Source organism: Paramormyrops kingsleyae, chromosome 9 (assembly GCF_048594095.1).
Source record: "Paramormyrops kingsleyae isolate MSU_618 chromosome 9, PKINGS_0.4, whole genome shotgun sequence".
Lineage (NCBI taxonomy): Eukaryota > Metazoa > Chordata > Actinopteri > Osteoglossiformes > Mormyridae > Paramormyrops > Paramormyrops kingsleyae.
Genome location: NC_132805.1, coordinates 25,389,597 through 25,411,380, shown reverse-complemented (window position 1 = coordinate 25,411,380; position 21,784 = coordinate 25,389,597). Strand labels below are relative to the sequence as shown.

Below are 21,784 nucleotides of genomic sequence, written 5' to 3'. Positions count from 1 at the left end.
AATGAACCACGTCAGGGCAGGAACAGGAAGTACTAAGACAAGTGATGAACATACTGTACATTTCTCGTTAAGGCTACGCTGAGGAGGAAACAGGGGGGGCAGTCAACTTCCTCATTACCAAATGCTCAATTTAACTTTTAACTTTTGCTTCTCCACATTCACATTTGGCTGATTGCTGTCAAAATGCTGCTGCCTGCCTTCTGTCTCTATACACAGATTATCCTTCTCACTGGATGTAAGTAGCTGCATTTTCCTTCTTGTAGATGGTTCACTGGAGCTCAGGGTCTGTCACTGCTGGTTTTTGGAAGCGGATATTCTGAACAGAATTGCTGAATTCCTTTTTCATTAGCTCGTTCCCTTTACATATTGTACAGATTGTGATGTTTGCCATTAGCTCTTCACTTCATTTAATTTTCAGGGTTTGTTGCGTACAAAAGTGATGATGGTGAGTGTAGACACAAGCATGGTTATTCTTTGCTTTTTTTAAATTACAGTTCAATTTTGATGTTAGGTTTGACTTCCAGCATAAAACAGGTAACTAATTAGAATTCTGTTATTCAGTTGAAGGGACACATTTATTAAATCTGAGAAAGAAGTCTGTTGATATTATGAAATATGCACGTTATAATGTATATACTGTATATATAACCAGGCCATGTGTGTCTCTGTGTTTGCGAATCCTGTGCCTGGTAGCGCAGTACCAGTGTCGGGCCCTTGAGCCAGACCCCAAACCCCACATAATCCCGGGGTGTTGGGCACTGGATGACCCTGCGCTGTGACCCCCACACTCACTCTCACCTCTACTGTATGTGTGTCTCATGGAGAGTAAGATGAGATATGCAAAAAGAGAATCTTCCATGGGGGTGAATAAAGGATCTCTGTTCTGTTAAGTATAATCAGCACTCAACAATCAATGTACAGGGGAGATACTGCAGAAAATTTGCAGAATTAAACTTTGCATTCTGGTTATCAAGGCTGAGATGGACTCTCTACTTATATATATCACTGTTCAGCTCCTAATCTCTCAGCACTCAGATGAGTTCTTTGATGTAACATTGTTATTAGTGTATGCTTCTGCCAGGTATTTAGCAAAGAGTTTTCACAGAAAATTATCGAGTCACTGCTTGATTTTAAAGCAAAATATAACACTGCCCATATTAATACATATGTAATTTTATAATCCAGATGAATTACCAAAGCCAGGAATAAGCCTGACTAAAACTTTGCTGACTGAGAAGGGGACTCTCCAAGTTACCTGTGACGTCCCTGAGGATAAGAGACCATTACAGTGTTCACTGCATCTAGATGGACAGCAGAGCCCCATGCAGACTGAATTAGTCAGGTCAGGACTGTGTGAGTTCCATGTGACTGGGGAAGAGCTTCTCGGTGGAAGAACAGACAAGGCGCAGTACACTATCGTAAGGCTAAGCTGTGCCTACAGTGTCGGTGATCAGCATTCGGAGCGAAGTCAGATGATGGAAGTGAAGGTCTTAGGTAAGTTTCCAATAACTCTACATGATTGTTACATTGTATGAGATCTTAAACTGATCTTTAATATTTAACGTTCTTACAACCTGTAGGTGAGCTGAAAGCCCCCCAGCTGACTGTAAAGCCAAATGTCATCAGCAAGGGAGACACAGCAGAGCTGCACTGTTTGGTGCATCCATCTATCTCCAGGTGCTATTTCCAGATAGGGGGGGAGGCGTTTGATCAGAATACCTCAGAATGTCTGCGCTCCTATTCCTGGGATGATCTCCGTCAGACTGGGAATCACAGTGCAGATACTGAGATTAAAGTTCAGTGTAAGTACTCTCAGCAGATAGATGGACATGAAGCTCCATCACAAGACAGCAACGTCTCTATAGTTACATTGTTGGGTAAGTTCATTTCAGCTGGTATTCAGTCGTCAGACAATTGAGGAACTGAGCTTTTTTTAAGCTGTTTTACTTTTCAAATAGCATTTTAAATATTTTATTCAAAGTACTACAAACATAAAGCATTCAAAGTTAGGCCTATTCTTTATGGTGACTTCAGAGTTAAGTGTCCCATGATCTCTGTAAGTTTAATATTATTCTTTACTGTCACGCTTCATATGATTGTTTTGGTGTGACACATAAATTTCATTTATAGCTGATGTTTTAAAACAATTTTTCAATCATGAACAAATAGATGATGTAACTATGACAATTAAGAAACGTATCCAATGGTGAAAGTTAATGATTAAGTGCAGATGCCTGGGTTTGGTTTATCACTGTCTTTAGGAGTGACAGTTAGCTCTACGGTTCACCCAGTGGTCACATCAGGTAAAACAACATTAATTTCCTTTTTCAGACCATATCCTTCAAAAAGATCTTGGTCAGAGCATCATTAATTGCAGTGTAATTTTCAATGATGAACCTGATTTTTTGGAATGTTATCCAGTTTTAACCATTTCTCAGTTGTTATATTTTTAACATTTAAAAACAATACCAAGAAAGTGATAAGGAAAGTAAAGACACTGCTCAAAAAATTAAAGGAACACTTTTTAATCAGAGTATAGCATCAAGTCAATTAAACTTCTGGGGATATTGATCTGGTCAGTTGAGTAGCAGAGGGGGTTGTTAATCAGTCTCAGCTGCTTTGGTGTTATTGAAATTAACAACAGGTGCACTAGAGGGGCAACAATGAGACGACCCCCAAAACAGGAATGGTTTAACAGGTGGAGGCCACTGATATTTTTCCCTCCTCATCTTTTCTGAATGTTTTTTCAGTAGTTTTGCATTTGCCTACAGTCAGTGTCACTACTGGTAGCATGAGATGATACCTGGACCCTACAGAGGTTGCACAGCACAGTCCAACTCCTCCAGGATGGTGCATCAATACGTGCCATTGCCAGAAGGTTTGCTGTGTCTCCCAGCACAGTCTCAAGGGCATGGAGGAGATTCCAGGAGACAGGCAGTCACTCTAGAAAAGCTGGACATGGCCTTAGAAGGTCCTTATCCCATCAGCAGGACCAGTATCTGCTCCTTTGTGCAAGGAGGAACAGGATGAGCACTGCCAGAGCCCTACAAAATGACCTCCAGCAGGCCACTAGTGTGAATGTCTCTGACCATACAATCAGAAACAGACTTCATGAGGGTGGCCTGAGGGCCCAACGTTCTCTAGTGGGCCCTGTTTTTACTGCCTGGCACCGTGGAGCTTGAATGGCATTTGCCATAGAATACCAGAATTTGCAGGTCCGCCACTGGCACGCTGTGCTTTTTACAGATGAGAACAGTTTCATCCAGAGCACATGTGACAGACGTGAAAGGGTCTGGAAAAGCCGTGGAGAACATTATGCTGCCTGTAACATTGTTCAGCATGACCGGTTTGGCGGTGGGTCAGTGATGGTCTGGGGAGGCATATCCATGGAGGGACACACAGAACTCTACAGACGAGACAATGGCACCTTGACTACCATTAGGTATCTGGACCCTATGCTGTCAGACCACATGCTCGTGCAGTGGCTCCTGGGTTCCTCCTGGTACGCAACAATTCCCGGACTCATGTAGTGAGAGTACGCAGGCAGTCCCTGGAGGATGAAGGAATTGATACCATTGACTGGCCCCCACACTCCCCTGACCTAAATCCAAGAGAACACCTCTGGGACATTATGTTTCGGTCCATCCAATGCCGCCAGGTTCCACCGCAGACTGTCCAGGAGCTCAGTGATGCCCTGGTCCAGATCTGGGAGGAGATCGCCCAGGACACCATCCGTCATCTCATTAGGAGGATGCCTCGACGTTGTTAGGCATGCATACAAGCGTGTGGGAGCCATACAAACTACTGAGTACGATTTTGAGTTACTGCAATGAAATTTCAGCAAAAAGGACTAGCCTATTTTTTCACTTTGATTTTCGGTCTTTGAATTCAGCTCTCTGTGGGTTTATAATTTTCATTTACATCAAACAATGTGGCATCCTTTTGTTCCTAATACATTACCCAGTCCATTTCAGCATAGATATCCAGCATATTTTTTTCCCCATTGAGATCTGAACTTTCCAAGTGTTCCTTTAATTTTTTTGAGCAGTGTATATTTGATGAGGTTAAGTTAAATTTTTTTAAAACATATGCCCATGGAAAAAATTAAGAGATCCATCCATCCATCCATTATCTACCGCTTGTCCGGGGTTCGGGTCACGGGGGTAGCAGCTTCAGGAGAGATACTCAGACCTCCCTCTCCCCAGCTACCTCTACCAGCTCCTCGGGGAGGACGCCGAGGCGTTCCCAGGCCAGCCGAGAGATATAATCCCTCCAGCGTGTCCTGGGTCTGCCCCGGGGCCTCCTCCCTGTAGGACATGCACGGAAAACCTCTCCGGGTAGCCGCCCAGGAGGCATCCGAACCAGATGTCCAAACCACCTCAACTGGCTCCTTTTGACGTAGAGAAGCAGCGGTTCTACTCTGAGACCCTCCCGGATATCCGAACTTCTCACCCTATCCCTAAGGGAGAGCCCAGACACCCTGCGGAAAAACCTCATTTCGGCCACCTGTATTCACAATCTCATTCTTTCGGTCATTACCTATAGCTCATGACCATAGGTGACGGTAGGGACGAATATGGACCAATAGATGGAGAGCTTTGATTTCCGGCCCAGTTCTTTCTTAGCCACGACGAACCGGTTAAGCACCTGCAAAACTGTAGACGCTGCTCCAATTTGTCTGTCCAGCTCCCGATCTCGCCTACCCTCACTCGTGAACAAGACCCCGAGATACTTGAACTCCCTGACTTGAGGAAGTACCTCTTCCCTGACCTGAAGAGGGCAATCCACCTGTTTCCGGCTGAGAACCATGGTCTTGGACTTGGAGGTGCTAATCCTCATCCCCGCCGCTTCGCACTCGGCTGCGAACCGCCCCAGAGCACACTGGAGATCCCCAGCAGATGAAGCCAACAGGACGACATCATCCGCAAAAAGCAGCGAGGCAATCCTGAGGCCACCAAACTGGACACCTCAACACCCTGGCTACACCTAGAAATCCTGTCCATAAATATTATAAACAGGACCGATTACAAAGGGAAGCCCTGGCGGAGCCCAACCTGCACTGGGAACACGTCCAACTTATTACCGGCAATGCGGACCAAGCTTCTGCTCCATTCATACAGGGACCGAATCGCCCACAACCCCATACTCCCGAAGCACCCCCCACAGAGCACCTCGGGGAACCCGGTCGTAAGCCTTTTCCAAATCCACAAAACACATGTAGACTGGATAGGCAAACTCCCAGGCCCCCTCCAGAACCCTTGCAAGGGTATAAAGCTGGTCCAGTGTTCCACGGCCAGGACGAAGCATTGTTCCGCCTGATCTGCCGGTACCTGTCAGCTGCCTCCAGAGACCCCCAGGCTAATAATTCCCGTTAAGCCTCCTTCTTCAGCTTGACCGACTCCCTCACTTCTGGTGTCCATCATCGGGTACGGGGGTTACCGCCACGACTGGCACCGACCACCCTGCAGCCACAGCTCCATACGGCCGCTTCCACAATGGAGGTCCGGAACAGTGACCATTCAGACTTAATGTCCCCTACCTCCCCCGGTATGCAGTTGGAATTCTGCCGGAGGTGCGAGTTAAAGCTCCGGCGAACAGGAACCTCTGCCAGACGTTCCCAGCAGACTCTCACTATGTGCTTGGGCCTACCAGGTCTGACCGGCTTCCTCCCCCGCCACCTGAGCCAACCCACCACCAGGTGGTAATCAGTTGACAGCTCTGCCCCTCTCTTTACCCGAGTGTCCAAGACGGAAGGCCGCAGATCAGATGATACGATTATGAAATCGATCATCGACCTGTAGCCCCGAGCATGTTCGTACCATGTCCACTTATGGACACACTTATGCTTGAACATGGTGTTTGTTATGGACAAACCATGCATTGCACAGAAGTCCAATAACAGAACAGGCCGTTCCTCCCAATCACCCCTCTCCAGGTCACACTGTCATTGCCCACGTGAGCGTTGAAGTCCCCCAGCAAAACGATGGAATCCCCTCGTGGTGCGCCATGTCCCGAAAGCCAGTTTTGTCAGCCGGGGATCAGACCGCCAGGGCCTCCCTTGGCCACCACCCAATCCACAAAGCACCGAACCCCTGACATTCCCCTTGCGGGTGGTGGGCCCACCTGGGGACAGTCCCGCGTGCCTCTTTCGGGCTGTGCCCGGCCGGGCCCCACGGGCCAATGGGCCCCCCCTCAGGCCTGGCTCCAGGGTGGGGTCCCGGTGACCCTAGTCCGGGCGAGGGAAACAAGACCTTGCTAGAATACATTATCACAGGGTTCTTTTGGATTGCTCTTTGTCTGGTCCCTCCCCTGGGACCTTTTTGCCTTGGGAGACCCTACCAGGGAATATTGCCCCTGACAACATAGCCCCCAGGGTCACTGAGGCATGCAAACCCCTCCACCACGATAGGGTGGCAATCCAAGGAGGGGAAAATTAAGAGACCACAAGACAATTTTTTTTTATTCATTTCTCAATTTCTGGGTGTGTGCCTGTGAATAATATTTTTTTTTTCCAAACCGCAGCCTGGTTCTTCTCTGTTTCTCATTAATGAAGGGCTTCTTTCTTGTTTCATCGGACTTCAGTCCTGCTTCTAGGAGCCTGATATGAACTGTCCTAGCAGTTCACTTCACACCTGCACTTAATGTTTCCCATTCCTTTCGAAGGTCACTTGATGTCATCCAACGATTCATGAGAAAATGTGAGATAAGTTAATGGTCATCTCTGGCATTAGAATGTCGCTTCCGCCCTTTTACATGGCTGGTTTCTGGTCGTTCTTGGTGTCTTCTGCTTCAGGTTCTTCTTGTGCACTGCTGTGTTAGAAATTTTGAACCTAGAAGCAACCTGCTGATCAGCGTAGCCTTCTGCCAGCAGAACTATGATTAAACCAGGATTTAAAAATACAAATTTGTTTAAAAAATAGAGTGGTCTCTTAATTTTTTCCATGGTTGTATAACCATGTTGTTAGCTCTCTTACTGTGTGAACACATTCTCCACTGAGTACAACACATGAGTTGAATGTTAGGTTTTTCAGTCATGTACAGTTTCTTATGTTTTCTTTTATGTTCTAGTTTATCTGCCTTAAACATGTCTTCATGTTTCACAGCGAACTCCACTGTGGATCCTGTGTCAGGTAACTGATATTAATTAATCTAATATTCAATTTGGTTTTCTGATCTGTGAAAAAATAGCAGTGAGGAAAGCTCAGCCTCCAAAAGAGATGAGTGTATCAAATATCATCAGATGTCAGCTTTGTCCCTTCAATAAACTATTAGCAGGCTGAGATACGGTGAATTACTTCAGGTATGGGGTATGGATTTGGAGAAGGGGGTTCAGGTTCACGTGCGTTTGGTACATGGCTGTGTGTGAAGGGAAAAGACAAATTACCCTGTTTTCAGGAGAATGGAAGCCATCTGGTCCACAAAGGGGGCAAATGTCCTGCATTAGTGCGAATAAACTGGCAGTTTGGCATGAAGTATGTAATTGTCTTACTGTATGGCTTATAGTGTTGGAATTGGGTTCTCCTATGCGGTAAATGGCAAATTACACACTAATCTAAAACAGGTACCATTTAGAACGATATCAATGACAGGGACACAGGTGAGGGCAATAGCTGCACCCAGATAATGATGCCTGGATACATAAACACAGATAATGGAGCTTCTTTTAGGCCAGGTGAAGGAAAGGCAGCCGGTAGAACAGGGAATCCCAGTCAGCCGTGCAGAGCAGTGAGAGCCAGGGGGTGGCCGAGAGGTACTGCTGAGGGTAAGAGCTGAAATAGGGGGCCTGCTACAGCAGGGGATGAGGGCAGTAGATTTTTTTTTCTTGAAGTTATTTCTTTTCGATAACTAAATAAGCGTGTGGTTTGTGCAACTACCATGAAGGTCCTTGCAAAGATGTATTGGTTGGTTGGTGTTGTTCTCGAGGCTGCAGGGATTGCTGCACTGTGCGGGAGTGGTGTAGATGCTGTGTGCACTTGTGCTGTGTTGTGCGCCTGTTGAAGCGGTTGACTGGAATTATTTGGAAGTATATTTTAGTGTTTGTGCCAGTACGGTTACGTGGGTGGTTGTTGTTTCATTTTTTACTTTTATTTTGTTTTTATTTTTTTTCTCGGTCTGCGTGAGTACTTGTCTGTCCTTGTTAACTGACAGCGCGAGTGTTATCGATCGCTGCGGGTGTCGCACGAGCAGCATTTCTGTCCGTGTACCTTCGCTACAAACACCCGCGGGGTAATATTATCTAATGCCGGTAACATTAACTCGGAAAAGGACAGTTGGTCCTGAGCTTTGCTTGGTCGCCAGTCGGAGCCGGAAGGACATTTTCCACTTTTCTTCCCGCTCCGGCAGTAGCTGGCTTTGAGAGGGTTTTTTGTGGTTTTTGGCCTCCCTAGAGCAACTTCGCTTTAGTTTGGTTCAGCAGGTAGTTAGTCTCGGGTAAGTAATTCTTAATTTGGTTATTTTAAAAGTTTAATTTCTAAGGTTGTTATCTCTGACCCTATCGGATATTTTAAAAAGTTTTAACGCAAGTCTTTATTTAGTGTTTTATTGTACTTGGTATTTTATTATATTAACTATGCATTAATTAAATCAAGTAAAAGTTAAATACTGGGCTGGGAGTAAAGGACGGGGTCATAGTTAATTATGGGGCCAGCTCAGTGTTGTGTTTGCAAGATGTTTGCCGTTCTGGATGCTTGCGTCCAGTCGCACTTCATCTGCGAGCGATGTAATTAAGTTAGTGGACTCACTCATGGTCAAGGTTTGTGACCTCGAGGAGCAACTGGCTCTCATCCAACACAACAATGAGTTAAAGAAGAGAGCTAATACGCCTTTTAGGGAGACTGTATGTATGTCACAAGTGGGGAGGGGGGAGAATGAACAGGTAGGTCGAGAGAGCTGGGTGAACGTAGGTCGTAGACGTAGAAAAGGGCGTACACGGTTCACAGAGGTGGCATCACCTGAAGTGTCTAACCGCTTTCAGGTGCTTACAGCTTTAGAGACTGGGGAGGCAGCTGGGCCCTTGGGCACCAAGGAGCCACCTACCTCCAGGAGGAGGGAGGTTGTGGTAGTAGGGGATTCAATTATTAGAGGTGTAGATAGTTATGTGTGCACCCGTGATAGAGGGTCCCGTACGGTGTCTTGCCTGCCTGGTGCCCAGGTAGGGGACCTTCCAGATCGAGTGGACAGGCTTTTGGCCCCAGCCGGGGTGGATCCATTGGTCATGGTGCATGTTGACACCAACGACATAGGAAAGGGCAGGAGAAGGTTGTTCTGCAGGAGAAATTTATAGAAGTCACAGATAAGCTTAGAAGCAGAACATCCACGGTGGTATTCTCTGGAATACTTCCCATGCCATGTGCAAATCTGAGATAAGGAGATTAAATGCGTGGCTAAAATGGTGGTGTAGGAAAGAGGGGTTTAGGTTTATGGGGCACTGGAAGACCTTCTGGAACAGGTGGGACCTGTTCAAGCCGGACGCGTTGCATCTGAACCAGAGGGGAACCAGTGTATTGGGGAGGCATATGTGTAGAGTAGTTGAGGAATGTTTAAACTAGGGACTGGGGGGGCAGGGAGGTTAGTTAGGAATTTAGGTGGGGAGAGACGGAAAGCCCCAATAAATATTAAAAGTGGGCACTGTAAAAGGCCTACCCTTTGTGGTCTGTATTTAAATGCTAGGAGTATTAGAAACAAAATTCATGATTTAGAGGCTTTAATTTCATCAGACACTTACGACATCATAGGAATAACTGAAACATGGATGAGTGACAATAAAACTAGATGCTAAAAACTCAAATGACCTAATTGTCGAGGTTTGTTATAGAGCACCTAATGTAGCTGCAGAGGAAAGCAGAATGCAATATGATATCAGAATTATATGAGTAATAAAAATGATGTGGTGGTTATGGGTGATTTTAATTTACCTGGGATACAGTGGGACACAGTCTCTGGCTCTTCTGTAAATGAACTCGAGATGGTAGAATTAGTACAGGATTGTTTTTTTACTCAGTTTGTTAATAGCCGTACCAGGGCTTGATCTTGATCTTGTTTTCTCTAATAATCTGGATAGGATTGGAAAATTAGAGGTTTTAGAACCATTGGACAGTGATTATATATATATACACATGATTATAGCATGGTTAAATACAAGGTTAATTTTAATGTCCGAAGAGCAAAGTCCAAAACAAAAGTATACAGTGTTAGGAAGGCTAACTTTAATGGTATGAGACTGAAACTGTAGAAACTGGATGGAGTTAAATAGCAAAACGGTTGAAGAGGCATAGGAATTTTTTAAAAGCACATTGTTGCAAGTGCAAGAGGACTTAATTCATACTAGTACTGTGCAGTATAAACGGTATACGATATAAATTTGGTCAACGGGAGAGATTTTGATTATACCGCCCTACTGCAGAAATTTCCGCTCCTCGCCTGCAAAAATGACGCAATATAATAAATCATTTATGATTTATTTGAAAAATATTATTAGTTATTAGAGGCACAATGTCACAGTGGGTCTGCGTTCATAGTGAGGTACCGCAGGGTTAAATTTTAGGACCACTATTGTTCCTAATTTGCATTAATGATATTGACACCAATACATACAGTAAACTGGTTAAATTTGCAGACGACACAAAGGTGGGTGGTGTAGCAGATACTGAACTAGCAGCGGAGAGGCTACACCTGGATCCGGATTTAATTAGCGACTGGGCTGATACTTGGCAGATGAAATTTAACACAGATAAATGTAAGGTAATCCATGCAGGGAGCAGAAATATAAAGTACAGATATTTTATGGGTTCCACTGAAATAAAGGTAGCTGATTATGAGAAAGATCTCGGTGTGTATGTTGATGCTTCCATATCCCACTCTCGCCAGTGTGGGGAAGCAATAAAAAATTTGTTGGGTTACATCTCTAGGTGTGTGGAGTTTAAGTCAAGGGAAGTGACGGTATGATTATATAATTCCTTGGTAAGACCACGCCTAGAATATTGTGTGCAGGTTTGGTCACCATACCTTAAGAAGGACATTGCTGCTTAGTTTAAATACTAGAACTCACGGTGGAAATTAGTGGGAGAACATTTTAAAATGAATTTAAGGAAGCATTTCTTTACACCGTGTGTAGTTAGAGTATGGAATAGTCTTCCTACTAATGTAGTGCAAGCTAAAACCCTGGGTTCCTTTAAATCAGAGCTAGGTAATAACTCTGAGCTATTAGTTAAGTTCTCCCCAAACGAGGTTGATGGGCCGAATGGCCTCCTCTCGTATGTAAATTTCTTATGTTCTTATTACAACAGGGGTGATCAGTCATTCAGAAAGAGCCGTTATGTACAGTATGTGGGTTTTCACTATAGCTGCCTAATTGTATTACTAATTAGATCACTGATTGGCTGAAGAGTCCCCACACCTGGGTTTGAACAGCTGACCTAAAGGTTACACAAAAACGCCCCTTAGGGATAAGATTGCCCATATCTGTATTTAAAGATCCATAACATTATAAGACATTAGAGCACCTTTTTATTAGAAGAATATACTGTGTAATTAGCACCATGAATATTTAAATAATTATTGTAATTATCTGAATTAGGGGTTCCCCACCTTTTGAGGTTCATGGACTGGTTTGTGTTGTACAAAGATTTTACGGACCAGTAAATTGGGAGCGGGGCAACGGGTCAATGGGCAATTTCATAAGTTTAACCAGTTTAATTTTTTCAGATGTGAACAGAATGCATGAGTGTGAGGGTCTTTAAAAGTTGAAAATAAATAGATTATTTTTGGAAATTAACCAAGCCCATTACAAAACCCCCAGCATTCCGTTGCTATGGACTGAATGAACTGATTGAAGGGAAACTCCACAAAGGGTGGTCCAGTTCAGCATTCCAGTACCATGGACAGTGTGAGGTTTCTAGTCTGCATGACCCGGTGTTCTGTCTTCCTACCCAGCTGCGCCGTGGAATAAAGCAGGAACAGTGGGGGTGGCTTGTGCTGTGACTGTGATCCTGCTGGGAGCCGCTGCGGTCGTCCTGTATAGGAGACACAGTGAGTATTCCTGCCTGCGTACATGAGGCACAATCAGACTTACAGTGCAGAATTACATTCTCTATAGGAAGCTGTTTGACAGGGTAAATGGGCTGATTTTATTCTTGCAGTTAGAGAAGGAGAGGTTTGGCACAGTGTAGTGGGAACGATGTAATGCGAATGATTGGTCAGGTTCAGGTCTCAAGAGGGACCATGTTTAGTATTTGGTATACAAATACAAGCAATGTATTTTAAAATTATTTGAATAGTGTTCATTATACATAATGTTTGAAGGCTTATAAACATTCAAATTGTAATTATATTTATATGTTATTTGAACTACTGTGACAGTTTAAAATACCATATTACCTTTTAGGAAACCAGAAATCAAAAAGGTGAGATACTTTGTCTTTTTCTATATTTACATTGTATAGCTACTATTATTTGTCTTTGGACATTGATTAACATTAATTAATGACACTTCACAGTAATTCAAAATGCATTCATTATGCTTTAATAGAATATTCATCGCACCTGCATAATGCATTCATAAGCAGCATGTAAATATACCTTAAGTTTTAAAGCATTTCATTCATAATACTTTTGAATGACCAAGACATCATAACTGTACCCAGGGGTGTAACACCAAAATTTGGGTTCAGGGCACAGTAGTGTAACCCCCCTCAGTTGCAATTTGATTGTCATTTAATAGCCAAATCTTTGTATTCGTTAACAGACAACTGCCAGATCATGGTAAGTGCAAACTTTTGCACTTTAAAGGTAAAATCAACGATAATTTACACTAACAACAAATGCTACTGTATACCATCCGTTTCAGATGTCTGCGTATGTCTGCGTATGTGTGCACATGTCTGCGTATGTCTGCACATGTCTGCGTATGTCTGCACATGTCTGCGTATGTCTGCACATATCTGCGTATGTCTGCACATGTCTGCGTATGTCTGCACATGTCTGCGTATGTGTGCATGTCAGCTCTGCCTCCTGTCTTTTCGTCAGTGCCACCATCTCCAACACAGATAACATAACTGGTCTCACTATTATCTTGTTACCTTCCCTTTCACTCTTGTTGATACCCATCTGTCACAAATCACTCCTGCCACCCTTCTCCATCCACTCCACCCTGCCTGCACTCTCTTCACCTCTCCTCCACACTCCCCATTACTCTGAACCGTTGACCACAAGTATTTAAATTCCTCCACCTTCACCAACTCTGCCCCCTGCATATTCACCCTTCTGCTGTCCTCCCTCTCATTCATGCACATGTATTCTATCTTAGTCATACTGACCTTCATTCCAATCCTCTCCAGATCATATCTCCACCTCTCCAGGGTCTCCTCCACCTACTCCCTATTCTCACTTCAGTTCACAATATCATCTGCAAACATCATAGTCCACGGGGACTCCTGTCTGATCTCACCTGTTAAGTTGCCTATCACCATAGCAAACAAGAAAGTGCTCAGAGCCGACCCTTGATGTAATCCCACCTATTACTGTGAAGGCATCAGTCACTCCAACCGCAGACCTCACCACTGTCATTCTGCCCCATTACATATCCGGTACCACTCTTATATACTTTTCTGCCACTTGTGACTTCCTCATTCAATACCACAACCCCTCTCTAGATACACTGTCATATTCTTTCTCTAGGTCCACAAAAACACAATGCAGCTCCTTCTGACCTTCTCTATACTTCTCCACCAACACCCTCAGAGCTAACACTGCATCTTCAGTGCTCTTTCCTGACATGAAACTATACTGCTGCTCACTGATCATCACCTCTCCTTATCCTAGCTTCCACTACTCTTTCCCATAACTTCACGCTGTGGCTGATCATCTTCACCCTTCTGTAGTTAGTACAGCTCCGCACATCACCCTTATTCTTGAAAATAAGCACCAGTATGCTTCTTTTACACTCAGGCATTTTCTCTTACTGTCCAAGATTGTGTTAAACAAAAACCCCACTGCCATCTCACCTAAACACCTCCATGCTTCCCCAGGTATATCATCTGGACCAACAGCCTTTCCATTCTTCATCCTTACTTCTTCCTTGCTAACCCACTGTACTTCCTGATTCACTGATCTCCACCTCATCCAACCTTCACTTTCTCTCATTCTTTTCATTCATCAACTCCTAAAAGTACTCCTTCCATCTGCTCAACACACTCTCCTCACTTGGGAGTATGTTTCCATTATCCTTTATCACCCTACCCTCCTGCACATCTTTCCCAGCTCAGTCCCTCTGCCTAGCCAATCAGTGCAGTTCCTTTTCTCCCTCCTTAGTGTCCACCCTCTCATACAACTCGCCATACACCTTATATGTAGCCTTCGCCACCTCACTCTTCACCTTACGCCTCATCTCCTTGTACTCCTGTCTACTTCATCTCTTTGGTTATCCCACTTCTTCTTTGACAACCTCTTATTCTGTATACTCTCCTCAACTTCCTTATTCCACCACCAGATTTCCTTGTCCTCCTTCCTCTGACCAGATGTTACACCAAGCACCTTTCCAGCTGTCTCCCTTACCATTTCTGCAGTAGCTGCCCAGCTATCTGTTAACTGTTACCCAGTGCCAATCTTAACTCCTCTCTGAACCCCACCCTACAGTTCTTCATCTTCAATCCCCACCATTTGATCCTTGGCTCTGCCCTTACTCTCTTCTTCTTCTTGATCTCCAAAGTCATCCTACAGGCCACCATTCTATGTTGCCAGCTACACTCTCCCCTAATACTACTTTGCAGTCTCCAATCTCCTTCAGACTGACCCTCCTGCATAGGATGTAATCCATCTGTGTGCATCATCATCCACTCTTATAGTGGATATAAAACATGCACACACCCTTGTAAAGATGACAGATTTTTCTGATGTACAAAAACAATGACACCAAGATAAAGGTGGAAAAACTTTTGAAATGACTTAATGTGACATATCACCTGTGTCATTCAATTAAAAAACAAACAAATCTGTTAGGGGGAAAATAATAAAATAAAAGTAAAACATACAATAAGCTGGTTGCATAAGTATGCACACCTTTAAAGGAATATTTTGTTGAAACACCTTTTGATTTAATTACAGCATTCTGTCTTTTTGGGAAGGAGTCTATCAGCATGCCATGTCTTGACTTGGCAATATTTGCCCACTCTTCCTTGCAAAAGCGCTCCAAATCTGTCAGATTTTGAGGGCATCTCTTTTGCATCTCTTCAGGTCACCCCGCAGAATTTAAGTTGGATTTAGCTCTGGGCTCTGGCTGGCCCATTCCAAAGCTTTAATTTTCTTCTGGTGAAGCCATTTTTTTGTTGATTTAGATGTATGCTTGGGGTCATTGTCGTGCTGAAACGTAAAATTTATCTTGATCTTCAGCATTCGAGCAGATATTACCTTTTTTGTGCCAAAATTGGACTGTTCATAATTCCCTCCACCTTGACTAAAACCCCAGTTCCAGCTGAAGAAAAGCATGATGCTGCCCCCACCATGCTTCACCATGGGTATGGTGCTCTTTTGGTGATGCACAGTGTTGTTTTTGCACCAAACATACCTTTTGGAATTGTGACCAAAAAGTTCACCCTTGGTCATCAGACCATAACACATTTTCCCACATGCTTTTGGGAGACTTGATGTATTCTTTTTTCAAAATTTTGCCGGACCTGGATGTTTTTCTTTGTAAGAAATGGCTTCTGTCTTGCAACCCTACCCTACAGTCCAGTCATATGAAGAATATAGGAGATTGTTGTCACATGTAATACACAACCATTACTTGCCAGAAATTCCTGCAGCTCCTTCAGTGTTGCTGTAGGCGTCTTGACAGCCTTCCTGACCAGTGTTCGTCATGTCTTTTCATCAATTTTGGAGGGATGTCCAGTTCTCGGTAATGCGACTGTTGTTCCATATTTTCTCCACCTATTGATGACTGTCTTCACTGTGTTCCAAGGTATATCTAATGCCATGGAATTTTTTGTAGCCTTCTCCTGACTGATAACTTTCAACAGCGAGATCCCTTTGATGCTTTGTAAGTTCTCTGCCAACCATAACTTTTGCTGTAGTGTAGTGAACGACTCTGGGTGTGATCACTCCCTGCATGCTAATAAGGAACACCTGTGACTGGGATTGGGGGGGAGTTATAAAGAGGACGCATACTTGGGGATGTGGAGGAGACTGCCGGTGGTAATGTAAAGATTTTGTTGGTGAGACTTTGGGCTGGGGCAGCTGCCAGCATTTTTGGGGAAGAAAACGCGGTGTGTCCGTCGCTGATATTAGACCAGCCACGGACGAAGATAGTTAGTTACGGGGGGGTGATAAATGTTTAGAGCAGGATAGGAACTGTGTTTGTTTTTAAGGTTGGCAGTGAGCAGAGGAGGACTGATAAGCCCCGTCGGCTGAGGAACTTTAATTCCCCCTTCCCTGGAGAACACGGGGAAGCTGGGTGTGCTTCTCTTCAGGGAAGTAACCGCTTTTAACGCTGTATTTTTGGGATGAATGTGAGTGTGTGTGGATGTATGTAAATCCCTCTTGAATCTTGAATGTTTGGTTTTTATCTGTGGATTATGGCTATGAGCAGGAGGGCAGGGTTAGAAGGGAGAGGCTGGGAATGTTCCCGTGTGCTGCGTGTAGAGGAATTACTGCACTAGCGTTGTGATTTTAAGCTCGCTGTGGTTTATATCATCTGGATCTAAAAACACAAGGGTATTGTGGCTGTAAGTTTGCTGTGCATTACACCTTGATTCGGAGTGGAGTGGGTATTGCATTTGCAGCATTCCTGGTGAGGTGTGTTTTAGCTCTCAGGAAGGACTGTAATCTGGAGTATTTGTAATAAGACTTTTCTCCTATCTTTGTGTCCTTATTTGGCTGGACCTCCCCAGCGTTACTGAAATAAAAAAGGTGGTGGCAGCAAATATTGACAAGGCTCTCTTAGTGAACGCACTTGTTACAGTAGGATGCAGCTGAGTAAATGTCAGGAAAATCCTACTAGGACAGCTGAACTTTATTTGGGGTTAATCAGAGTCACTTTAATGGATGGCAGGTGTTTTCCCAAAAAAACTGAATTCTGTAGTTAAATCAAAAGGTGCTTCAACAAAGTATTATTTTAAGGGGGTGAACACTTATGCAACCAGCGTATGGTACATTTTTTTTTGTTTATATTTTACCCCCTAGCATTTGTTTGTTTTTCAATTTAATTGTACAGGTTATAGGTCACATTGAAGATGGGAAAAGGTTTGAAATGATTTACCGTGGTCTCGTTTTTTTTGCCATTTTAATAGGAGTGTACACTTTTTATATCCACTGTATGACCATCTGACCTTCTGCATTCCTCTCCTTGACACCATACCTCCCCATCACCTCCTCATCACCCCTGTTACCTTCACCAACATGCCCAGTGAAATCCACTCCAATCACCACTCTCTCTCCCTTGGGTACACTCTCCATCACTTCATCCAACTTCATTCTTCCTTCTCACCCATCTCACACCCAACTGGGGCATATGCACTAACATCCATCATCACCCCTTCAATTTCCACCTTCATACTCATCACTCTGTCTGACACATTTTTTACCTCCAAAACACTCTTGACATGCTCTTCCTCCAGGATAAGCCCTACCCCAACTCTCCTCCCAAGCAATGTTAACTAATAGACAATAACTTTCTAAATGACTTCTTATCCTCATCAACATTTTTTTTTTTCAGATGCCAGTGTGAGAATGGCAAAGCCAAGCAGTGACACGGTAATACTACGAAAATGTCCTCAACATGTAAAGAGACTCAGATATAAGTTAATTTAATTTATGGCTGAATAGTTCCTTTGCCTGTGGAGGAGAGTGAGGACTGAAGGGAATCCGCATGTTTGACTTCTAGATCTGTGAATGTGCCAGTTACTTGCTAACAGTTTTGTGCAACTTACTGAAAAATAGTAATTAGTTACAGTTACTAGCTACTTCATTCAAAAATAATTAAATTACTTTGCCCATTGCTACATATAAAAGAAAATAGTTACTCGGGAAAGTAACTTTTGCATTACTTCAGTTCTATCATTAATACATATGACCCATTCACTGCGCCACTGTAAAGTCAGATGACTTTACAGGAAATTTGGGGAATAGGCTGCATTTGTCCATTAAGTTTCAGTTAATATTTTCACACAAGACAAAAGTAATGAGTAACAAGCCCATTTAAATTTCCCTACTTTTAAGTGGGTCATTTTAATTGGAAAAGTCAGTTAAATTACTTGTTACTGCCAAAAGTAGTAGAATTATAGTAATGTGTTACTTTGTAATATGTTACCACCATTGCTCGCTAATAATATTCTCATGTACTGGTGTCTAGCAGCCCTGTCTGTCATTGTCACACTCTGTGCCAGGCTCTGATTTTTCAGCTTCTGCTTCTACATCTTTTCCTACAGCAGTCCTGCAATAATGTCATCTATTCATTGATCAGCGATGCCCCTACTGGTGAGTCAGGTCGTGTAAATTTAATGTGACCTCTGGGAGAGTATGCTATAATAATGTAATAGTGCATAATGTAGAAAAAAGTAAACTGTACTTCTTCTTCAAGAACATGACTCCAAGACCCATTAGGAGAAGCAACCTTAGCCGTAGTTGGTGCTGGAGTTAAACTATGACTGTGGTGCTTGTAGATACAGAGGTGTAATACTGTAGGTCTGTACTGCTTATGTCGTTTGGCAGATCCAGTGACACAAGAGGAGAACAAGGTGCCTTCTCTGATCGACAAAGTTAGTACATCTACATTTATTCATGTAGCAGATGGTTTTTTTATCCAAAGTGACGTAAACCAGTGCCTGGAGCATTTGGGATTAAGGGTCTTGCTCAAAGGCCCAATGGTAAAATCACTCTGCAAATCAGGGGGTTTTTAATCAGCATCCTTCCAAATAGATACATCATCGTAACTCACAGGAGAACACACATGGGATGCACAGTATTGAAAAAAATCCACATCACAAAATTTGAGATTTTTTTTATATTGCAATAATCATAAAACAAAAACAAAAAAAATTTAAATTACCCTAAACTATAGTCAATGTGGTGCCGACAAGTAGCTCTATGCAATGTTTCTATGGAATTTTCATATGAAAGTCGAGTGTATTTTGGTCACCAAATTTTATTCACTTTTTCCCTCCTTACTCACTATTGTTTAATTTCTGTTATAAATGATCATGACTCTCTCGGCCAGCACAGGCAGTGCTCATGCAAAAGTCAAGGCGGTACACTTTGATTTCTTTTTAACATATGGGTGAGAGACAAATAAGGGTTTGGTGAGATGAGTAATTCAGACATCTTTTAAAAACTTGTTTCAAAAGCATGTATCAGATTTGTTAAAATGTTTACACTTCATATTAAAATGCATCTTGGGCAACTGAATGGCAAATGAATACAGGTGTAAACGGCCACCAAGGCACATTGTGATATGGTCACTTAAACCAATTGCCAAGGTGGTCTGTGATGCATTTGACCACATATCTTTTGTAGTGTAAACGCTAATGAACCCTGATGCAATCCCAGACAAAGATGTCATAAGAAAAATATCATCAGTGCAGGATGTGGTGGTTGTTTTGGTGACACCACGCCAACACTCGAAAAAAATGGAGAGGAGCACTGATGTACGTGGTTGGAGTGCAAGTGAAAACAGATGCCTAATTTATATTCGGACAGAAGATTCAGTCCGTGGAAAACTAGATGGTGCTTGTCTGGTGACTTATGTAATATCTGTGTGTGGGGCCAATAGACCTTCTAGCAGAGGACGTATCCAGTAACGAAATCTGAACACAGGTGGTCAGCTGGACACCTTGGAGATGCGTGATAGATACAGGTGTATATGGTGATGTGTCTTGGCTGTCCACTTATGATCCAATTGCCCAAGATGCATTTTAAAACCAATCATAAACAGGGTCTTTCTGTCTGTCCTTCCGTCCGTGTGTGTGTGTGTATAGGTTAGATTATGCTTGCTAGGATGTTTAATTGAGAATTTCACCTTTTTTAAAGCATGCTTAATTATTTGCTACAAAAACTTTACGGTTACACCACATTGACATTATTGCCATCATTCCTCAAATATTTTCTCAAAATTGATTAAAAACAGAAATTATAGACTATGTCCGCAAAAAAAGAATGTATGCAAATAATTTATGTGTATTTTCAAATTTTTACACTTCTAAATTTAACGAGGTCTTTGACATCATGTAGTATGTTTATGTGTAGTTATTTAGCCTGGGAGTAGAGTTATGAACAATATTTTCCATTAAAGTAAGAGTCAGTGTGAATTCCCAACAATGACAGCTAAACAGATGTGTGTGTGACCTTTTATATTTTGATTAATTGCTGATGTGTTGAGATGTGAAATGTTCCCCTGTCTCTCTCCCTTTCTCTCTTACACTCCTCCAGCCTGATGCTGATCACTGTTATGCCACAATCTGTGAGGAGCCCCCCGCTTCCATCAATGCAACCACCATCTACAGCACTGTACAGCAGCAATGACAGCAGACTACATTAGTCAATCATCTTTCCTACAGTTTCTGCATAGAAACTGTACAAACCATTTTAATGACACCTTATGGATTTTGTAATATAATAAGGATTGTTGAGAAGCAATTGTACTTTACACTGTTGTAATCCTGAAACAAATTACAAATAAGACTGCAAAGGCTTTCATTTTGCCATACATGTTTAAATTTTGTATTCATATAATTCTTTTTTAGACATCAGCCTTGCTCATTTGTAGGGTTGGCCGATATCACTTTTTTCCATAATAGCTGGTATTGACACTTATTATGATATAATGTTTAACTGTGCCTTGGGAGGAGAGGATAGAAGAGGTGCAGGAGAGGAAGAGGGGAAAGTAACAACTGCACTTTATGTAAACTCTGTGGTATATATATATATATATATAATCTTTGTATTTTCTGTATATAAGATTTAGATTGTGACTTTACATATTGTTGTTTTAAATACTGTTGTGCTTGAGAGACACCATCGACTGGAATAATTAAATTCCTTGTACTGTATGTGTTCGCTCACATACTGTACTTGGCCAATAAACGCGATTCTGATTCTGATGTAACCTGGGCCATACTTTCAGCAGTGTGATGTATGCCCTTCTGATTACAGTTTTTCTCAGGCGCTTTTCTCAAAACTGCTTTTTTTCAGAACAATAACCACATTCTCAAATCAGCCAATGCAGCCTGCATAGCACTAACAAATCTGGCAGAACTCCCCATTTTCCCTGCAAAACACTCTACGTGAATCAAAACACTAAATAGCTATTGCAAAATTGCATAACTCAAACAGTAACGCACATCAGTCAAACAGGAGACACATACAGTACAAGCAATCAGTGAACACTCTCAGACAAAATTCTCACTGCAGTAAAATCACTACACACACAGAGGGAGCAACAACATACAAAAATGAGAACATACGTCTTCTCTGCAGGTAAAGTGGGTTTATTGGCTATTTATGCAAACACGAATATCAAGAAAATAAATTTGCCACATGATAAAAGAAAAAAGCCATGTGATTTGCTCTGCCTGATCGCTTCAATCTCTGAAATCAGGCCACATGTTTTCATCAACATCGCAAACAATATTCCATCCATCCATTATCTGCCACTTGTCCGGGGTTCGGGTCGCAGGGGTAGCAGCTTCAGGAGAGACACCCAGACCTCCCTCTCCCCAGCTACCTCTACCAGCTCCTCGGGGAGGACGCCGAGGCGTTCCCAGGCCAGCCGAGAGATATAATCCCTCCAGCGAGTCCTGGG

General features: G+C 43.0%; 2 protein-coding genes across 7 annotated transcripts in view; both read left to right on the top strand.

Moving 5' to 3' along the window:
* The window catches only part of LOC140592677 (uncharacterized), a 42,094-nt gene that overhangs the window by 12,605 nt on the left and 7,705 nt on the right, over positions 1–21,784 (top strand). The window lies entirely within an intron of this gene.
* LOC111853305 (uncharacterized) lies at positions 25–21,088 on the top strand. 6 transcript variants are annotated; one of them, XM_072716625.1, is made up of 13 exons: positions 58–141; positions 184–235; positions 1,186–1,494; positions 1,581–1,877; positions 2,262–2,303; positions 7,104–7,130; positions 11,932–12,027; positions 12,383–12,401; positions 12,743–12,759; positions 17,705–17,742; positions 18,417–18,465; positions 18,700–18,746; positions 20,413–21,088. In XM_072716625.1, exons 2-13 carry the CDS (start codon positions 184–186, stop codon positions 20,503–20,505), a joined length of 1,086 nt encoding a protein of 361 aa, XP_072572726.1. In that variant the 5' UTR covers positions 58–141; the 3' UTR covers positions 20,506–21,088. The 6 variants fall into 6 exon arrangements, with proteins under 6 accessions (XP_072572728.1, XP_072572727.1, XP_072572725.1 ...); XM_072716627.1 differs by having other exon boundaries at positions 25–235; positions 18,700–18,725; XM_072716626.1 differs by having other exon boundaries at positions 34–235; positions 18,420–18,465.